Raw genomic sequence first — 8,084 nt, forward strand, 5'->3', positions numbered from 1 at the left:
CACTAATCCTTTCTTCCAATAATGGCTAGTCCAGCTTCATACCAGTCTGCTGCACAAGAGGGTGAATGCCACAGCTCCCGATTCCTGAAGCCCAAGTAAGGACCCCCTTCTCCAGCCCAAAAGCAAGGGACCAGACTGTCCTTCCCCCACCCCCGTGCTATCTCAGGCTTCCTCTCCCTTCCATCTCTCAGGCAGGATGGACAATGGTTCTTCTATAGGCAGAACATGTGGGAAAATACAGTTTGATAATCCTAAAGCTGATTCACTAATTATACAGATCAAAACTAGCCTTGCCACCAAATGGAGGCTCAACAGGCAACTGCGGCCAATCCTGGCTCCTGATGAATGTACCTGTAGGAGACCCATGTTCACAAATTTAAATTTAATTAATAGCATAAAATCACTCCTTTCCCTCTACCCCTTTTCAGACACTCCCTCTCAAAGTCAGCTAGTCACAGGGTTCATTCATCAGTTTTATTCAAGTAATGAAAGAATGTCTACATCTACGCCCAGCACAATGCTACTTTAAACTAATTGATCTGACACACTCGCTTGAATCTATGCCTCATTGTCTAAGCTGCACACATAAATAATGTTAAAGTGCATTAATTTATCTCCACAGCATAAAGATGACTGAATTAATGATGGTCAGAATGTTATTCTGGGAGCCTTGGCACCTAAATAGCCACAGAAATACATATTTTGTTTGGACAGAATGTGCATTCAGAGAGGGTCTCCCTCCCCCCCCATTTAAAGTTTTGCCTTTCATCACGTTATCTAGAAGGCTGAGGAGCTTAACAGAAGGATTACGACTTGCAACGTGCTTTTTAAAAATACATTGACTTCAGCATAAACCAAAAGGCAGGCAGTTCATTGATTGTGCATAAGAATGACCCCATAATCCCTGCACACTAAATCAGGATCCTAACCCAGGATGCCTCTCACACACAATGCATACACCCAAGTGTGGCAGGCAGCAGATGGCAGACTGCAAGGGGGAGTCAGGCACTTTTAACAGGGTGTCATCCTCAACCCCTCATTCTGAGTCAGGCAGAGGCTGAGTCAGTGCCTCTATCAACCCCTGCGTGCTAACTGAGCAAAGAGGCACCTGATTTGCTTCTACTTAGCAGGGCAAGAGCAACTGGCCCTATTCAGCTCCAGTACAGCATCCCTCCCATGGCTGTTGCTGGTGTCTCCCTCAGGTTTCTTTTTAGATGGTGAAGCTTTTGGGTACAGGGAACCATCTTCTTCTTCTTTTTCTGTTGATAACTCTCCCCCCCACACACACCACTGAAAACTGGCATAAAAATAAATAAATAAATAAATAAATAAATAAATAAAATATTTGAGGAGCAGATTGTCCTGCTGAAAGCCAGGCATAGCTCTGAAATCTGGCCGTTTTAACCCTGATGTCCTGTGTGTGTCCTAACTAACTGCACTGGCATTCCTACCTCCACAAACACACCTCAGGATGGAGAGAGAGAATGAATATAAAAACCACACATGCATACACAGAGCAAGCTTCTTGGCCACCAACCCTGAAGCAGTTACATGAACTTCTGAGGCCCTTTAACCTTCATTTCTGTTTAATAACTCAGGCATCTTCATATATCTGCACCATCACCAACAACCCTACTCCATTCATCCATCTCCATGTACATGAAACACCAAAGCATATGGACTCCTTCTGACATCACTGGTCCCCCCCCCACCCCTGCCCCCAAAATGCCCTTGGCCCATACACCATTAGTCTACTCCTCCCCTCCTGCCAACCCCTTTAGTTTCATTATTGCCCTTCACAGCAGAGAGGTGCAGAAGGGCTACTCAAGTGTGGGGGCCTCTCTCCATCACCAGCAGCATTCAGAAGTCTCAGTCTCAGTCCAAGTCTGTCTGTCTGTCTGTCTGTCTCTCTCTCCCCGCACTGCCAGCTTAAATTCCATTCATAATATTTTTCACAGCTGGAAGTGGGTGGGAGGCTGAAGTGTAGAAGGTGGAGGAGACCATACAGAAGCTACTCCTTTGCATCATAATATATACTGTACTACAACGACGATATTCTCAATGTTGCTGGGGGTAGGTGGCCTCTCTAGCACCCCACCCTGATCTATTATAAACCTTCCCTGAAGCCACTTAAATACTGCCATTTACTCTTTACTTGTCTTCACCTGGCAGTGAAATGGGTAAGCTTGAGGAGACAACGGTAATCCTAATCAATGCAACCTGTGCTACACTATGAAAGCAAGCGATGGTCAACACATGGAGTGGGGTCTTGCGTAGCCTGTCTCCAGTATAAGCCCCCAACAATTAAGCGCTTTGCCGTTGCAGTAGTTGCACCCATACCTGGTTTCTCCTCCCCCCCCCCCGCCACCCGCCCCCAAACTTCAGTTCCAAACCATGGCTGCTGAATCCAGACGTTTTCCCTCTTCCCGCGGGAGCCTTACCCGTGTCCTCCTCGTCGAAGCTGTTCATACAGGGGAAGTAAATGGCAAGGGCCTCGAAAGAGGCGGACAGGCTGAGGCGACTCTGCGAGCGCTCCATGAAAAGCCCAGAACCCGGGGCGCCACCGGGGGCTTCGGCCGCAGCCTGCGGCTTGGCCAGCTTCGACGCCCCATTCTTCACTCGCAGCACAGCCCGCGGCGTCTTGGCTGTTGTGAGGGGGCCTCAGGGAGGCGAGACAAAATGGGTTGGAAGTGGAAATGTGGGGGAAGCAAAGATGGGGGAGAATGGACGACCCAAACGCTTGAAGGGTGGAGGGCGGGGGGGAGGGGAGAGAGAGAAGGTGATGCTGAGATGGAAACAGCGGATGTTGGTACCCAGGAAATTAAGCGCCTGGGCGAGAGGATGCTGGTACCCAAGATGGAAAGGATGCCGTGATAAAGGGTACCCAAGGGTGGAAAGGATGCTGGTACCCAAGATGGAAAGGATGCCGTGATAAAGGATGCTGTCGGGAGACCTGTCTCTTCCTGCTGCGGCTGCTGTTCTGCGAAGAGGCTGCAGCAGCTGTTACCCTGAGGGAGGGATGTAGGGAGGGAAGCTGGTGGTGCTGTCCCTGATGCCGCTGCAGCTGCCCTGGCGCGGCGAGCGAGGCTGGAGGCTCCTGCTGTTCCGAAGACTGCCAGCGAGAGAACCACCTGCTGCTGCTGCTGCTGCTGCTGCTGCTGCTAAGCTGAGTCCGCTCTCCCGGGCGAGCGCCCTTAGCTCTGCCTCTTCTCGCAGCAGCGAGTCTGGCTCGGCTCGCTTGCCGCGTCTCCTGCCGCCCGGCTGCGCTCCTTGCGGCTGCCCCTCGCTCAATGGCCCTTCATTCAGCCCGGCGACTTGCAGGCGGGGGCTGCCGTGAAGTCATTCTTGGAAGGCAGCGCATCCAATCAGAGCCGGCAGGCGGAAGGAGAGGGGGAAACGCTTGCCTTAAAGGGGCCGAGCCGCTCGCTAGAGCTGGCCGCCAAAACCGCGGCCCAGGGGAAAGGGACGAGAGAGCATGCGCCCTTCCCCCTCCGGCAGCCCACAGCCTAACATTTCAACTCTGAGGGTTCAGCTTCAAAACCTTCCTTGTTAACTGAGATGTTAACAAGGAAGGGGAGTACGAGTGCCCCCCCTCATATTTCCCGTCTCCCCCATCCACCAAATTAGAACTTTACAATAGCTTGCATTGCTTTTTTAAAAAGACCATCGTTTAAAGACGTCTCACTTCTCCGTGTTTTGGGGTAGAGTCTCTACCCCAAAACAAGCTGCAGAAGTCCGTGCAGCCAAGTAGGTAGGAGACTCATTGATTACATTTGATTAATTACATTAATTGCTTTATCTCCAGGTCGTGTCGCTATAATTGAGCAGATGGATTACAGTAATAGTAATCAAAGAGTTATCCCCTGCTAACCAAAGAGTTAGCAGTTATCCCCTGCTAACTTGGCAAAGAAGCATCTTTTAAGGTGGTGATTCTCTTTATTTAGCAGGAGGAGAGTAACTGGCCCTATCCACCCCCAGCACAGTACTCCTCCAGTGACTGCTACTGGTGTATATCTTGTGTTTCTTTTTAGACTGTGAGCTCTTTGGGGACAAGGATCCATCTTATTATTTATTATTTCTCTGTCTGAGCCATTTTTGGAAGGGCAGTAGAGAAATCAAATGAATAAACAAACAAACAAACAAACAAATAAAAGATGGGTTATAGTAACAATAATTGAGCGGATGGGTTATAGTAATAGTAATCAAAGAATGACCCATCGATAAGATTGGTCCAGGGGTGTAGCTATAATTGAGCAGATGGGTTCAAAGAACCCAGGCTCCCAAGCTCCTGAAGAGGGGCCACCAGGGAGAGAGGCAAACACAGGGCCCCCTCTCCCCTAGCTATGCCCCTGCCTACCTCATAGGAAGCTGCCATACTGAGTCAGACCATTGGTCTATCTAGCTCAGTATTGTCTTCACAGACTGGCAGCAGCTTCTCTCATGAATCTCTCTCAGCCCTATCTTGGAGATGTCAGGGAGGGAACTTGAAACCTCCTGCTCTTCCCAGAGTGGCTCAGTCCCCTAAGGGGAATATCTTACAGTGCTCACACACATCAAGTCTCCCATTCATATGCAACCAGGGTAGACCCTGCTTAGCTATGGGGACAAGTCATGCTTGCTACCACCAGACCAGCTCTACCTCTATAAGTATTTAATGTGTAGCAAAATCCTTGCTCACCATATAACATTCTTTGCTACCCTTTTGCTCTCCCAGACTAGAGCCACTTCTGGATGTTAATAACATGTATTGGCTGACATGATTTTGCAGTACACTGTGCCGGCTGTCTGAAGGTGCGAGTGCCTTTGAGTATGTGCAGAGAGTACTCATGTGTTGCTGTTTTTTAAAGTTTCCATTGGTTTATTTATTTGGGGGCATCCAATGTGCATGTCACTTTACAAAATATGAGGACAGGTCACTGGCCAGAAGGGTTTGGACTCTGGAATCTAACATTTGAAATGGAGGAGACCACAGAGATTGAGGGGTATGAAACAAAGTGGTGTACAAAAATTAAAATACCCCCAACATCATCCAATCTAATGGATTAACAATCCCTTAACACAGAACTACTCTCTGAATCACAGCAGCTGCCTAAGAACCCAAGAGCAATGCAGGATCCAATAGTAATCTCAAACATTGACTCTGATTCTTACTGGTCCAACAGGCATTTCCCCATCTAACTGGTCCACTGAGTCCCACCTTCATCAACTCTGTCTTATCTGGATTGGGCTTCTGTCAGGACCCACCTGAAGTTGGGACTGGGAGATTAGTGTTTAAAATATACAGAAGTTAAAAGAAGCAATATGTTTGCGACCCTTTGGTTGTTTTAAAAATCCTTATTTAAGAAATAAGAACAGCCCTGCTGGATCAGGCACAAGGCCCGAGCTGGTCTTATGGTAGCAAGCATGACTTGTCCCCTTAGCTAAACAGGGTCTGCCCTGGTTGCATATGAATGGGAGACTAGAAGTGTAAGCACTGTAAGATATTCCCCTCAGGGGATGGAGCCGCTCTGGGAAGAGCAGAAGGTTTCAAGTTCCCTCCCTGGCTTCTCCAAGACAGGGCTGAGAGAGATTCCTGCCTGCCACCTTAAAGAAGCCACTGCCAGTCTGTGTAGACAATAATGAGCTATATAGACCAATGATCTGACTCAGTATATGGCAGCTTTCTATGTTCCTATGTTCCCATCTAGTCCAGCATCCTGTTTCACACAGTGGCCCACCAGATGCCTCTGGAAGCCTACAGGCAGGAGTTGAGGGCATGACCGCCCTCCTGCTGTTACTCCCCTGCAACTGGTATTCAGAGGCATCCTGCCTTTGAGGCTGGAGGTGGCCTATAGCCCTCCGACTAGTAGACGATGATAAACCTTTCCTCCATGAAGTTATCCAAACCCCTCTTAAAGCCATCCAGGTTGTCAGCTGTCACCACATCTTGTGGCAGAGAATCCCACAAGTTGATTATGTGTTGTGTTAAAAAGTACCTCCGTTTGCTGGTTCTAAATTTACTGGCAATCAGTTTCATGGGATGACCCCTGGTTCTAGTGTTATGTGAGAGGGAGAAGAATTTCTCTCTACCCACTTTCTCCACACCATGCATGATTTCATAGACCTCTATCATGCCCCACCCCCAGCTGTATTTTTTCTAAACCAAATAGCCCCAGGTGTTTCCTGTATTTACAGGAAAGCCTTGGTATTTGTGGGGATTCCATTCCCCATCATTAGCACTGATAAAGAAACTATGAATACCCAGTCATTAGGTCTATGGTAGAGGCAGGGGTTAAGTTCCTGGTGGCTTGGAAACCACAGTGAAAATGGGCCAAAATGAGGGGGAAGGGGGGAACGAGAAATAAAGTGCCCTATCATGGTCCGCAGGTACCATGTGAGGTAGTCCGCAGTGACTGTTGCTGGTGTCTGTCTTATGTTTCTTTTTAGATTGTGAGCCCTTTGGGGACAGGGATCCATCTTATTTATTTATTTCTCTGTGTAAACTGCCCTGAGCATTTTTGGAAGGGCGGCATAGAAATTGAATGAATGAATGAATGAATGAATAATAGTGAGCCTTTGAATGCCGAGGTTTCCCTGTATTTATTACACTACCACCACTGAATTAAATCCTAATTTGGGTTTCTAACACTAACTTTGGTATTGCACCTGAGTGATAACGTGGGGTGAAGTAGACACAGCTAAAACAGTTTTAAAATTCTAAACCAAAGAAAACAACTTTATTGTGGCACAATAGCTTCAGTGGTTTCTATTCTTGACACTGCTGCGTCACTCGTGTAATGAAACAAAGTGACACTCTTAGTATTTACTTGCTAGTCAGTACACCACTTCTTATATTTCTAGCCTAAATCTGCTTCTTTGTAGTTAGTGTTATGGCTCTCCCATTCGGCCCTTTCCATTATGGAGATATTGCACACCAATCCCACATAATTAATGAACCACTAGTCGACCCCGCACAGAGCATCTGTGCACTCTTTGGGGCCAACGGTTACCTCTCCCCCGCCCCTTCTGCCCCAGTCTTTGCTTCTGGGCCCAGCCACCTCTCCTCCCCACTGCCACTTCTGCCCCCCTTTCTTTCCCCCCTCCTGGGCCTTGTCTCCCCGGCCTGGCTGGGCCCACCACCTCTGGCCTTCATGGCTGGGCCGCTGCCGTGGCAACCAATCCTGCTGTGTGCGCCTCAGCCAATCAGGTGCATCCACCGCCCAGCCAATCAGCTGGGCTCTGGGACGCACATTCCAAGGCACACCCAGGAGAATTAATATAATAGATCATTCTCTTTCTCCAGAGAATTCTGGGAACCGTGGTTCTGCAGTGAGGGCTAAGGATCTCTAACATTCAGTGCCTTTACCAAAATTTACAGTCCTCAGGTTTCTTTGGGGGGAAAGCAAACTATATATATAGCTAGCATAGGTGTGACCCTAACAAAGGTGGCTGTCCCTACAAAAAGGAACATATACATCTCTGTGAAGATGGAGATCTAAAACCTGTTCTGCCTGACAGAGTAAACATTTTATTTATTTAGTTAGTTATTTAGTTAGTTATTTAGTTAGTACATTTATATACCGCCACATACAAATAAGTCCCTGGGCGGTTCACAATATAAAACCATTAAAACATTAATATAATTTAAACAATTTAATCTACAATAAAAACTCTAAAAATGAAGCTTTAAAACTATAAACTAAAAGCCAGACTAAACAGGTATGTTGTTTTTAGGTCCTTCTGTGCCAGGAAAGTAGCAATTTGGATTTTAGATTTGAAGGGACTGAACTAATAACACCTTGAATCTGGTACTGCCTATGTGCTTGATTCAGCCACTTTTTAACCATTCTCTGTCTCCTCTGCCTGTAACAGCAGCTTCATCTGCAAACATTGGCTGATGATAACTGCATGCCATGAAAAAGATTCAATAACTGAGACATCCTTTTATTTTCCTAAAAGCAGCTGCCAGGTGTGGGGGTGGGGGAAGAAATTTGGTATTGTGCTTACTTGTTTTCCCCTCTGTGACCAACAGGAAATTGGTGAGAGTCATTTGCATTGGAAAACTGTTGCAGGGAAGAGGTTCACCTTGCTTTCTCTCTGTGCCA

General features: G+C 47.4%; 1 protein-coding gene across 2 annotated transcripts in view; it reads right to left on the reverse strand.

Moving 5' to 3' along the window:
* RIMS4 (regulating synaptic membrane exocytosis 4) overlaps positions 1 to 3,336 on the reverse strand; it is a 146,740-nt gene extending 143,404 nt beyond the window's left edge. For both annotated transcript variants that reach the window (XM_053250859.1, XM_053250858.1), the window contains exon 1: positions 2,442 to 3,336. In XM_053250859.1, the coding sequence (XP_053106834.1) occupies positions 2,442 to 2,538 (97 nt within the window). In that variant the 5' untranslated portion in view covers positions 2,539 to 3,336. The remainder of the gene's footprint in view (positions 1 to 2,441) is intronic.
* Positions 3,337 to 8,084: the final 4,748 nt, after the last annotated feature.

This window comes from Hemicordylus capensis, chromosome 4 (assembly GCF_027244095.1).
Source record: "Hemicordylus capensis ecotype Gifberg chromosome 4, rHemCap1.1.pri, whole genome shotgun sequence".
In the NCBI taxonomy this organism is placed as follows: domain Eukaryota; kingdom Metazoa; phylum Chordata; class Lepidosauria; order Squamata; family Cordylidae; genus Hemicordylus; species Hemicordylus capensis.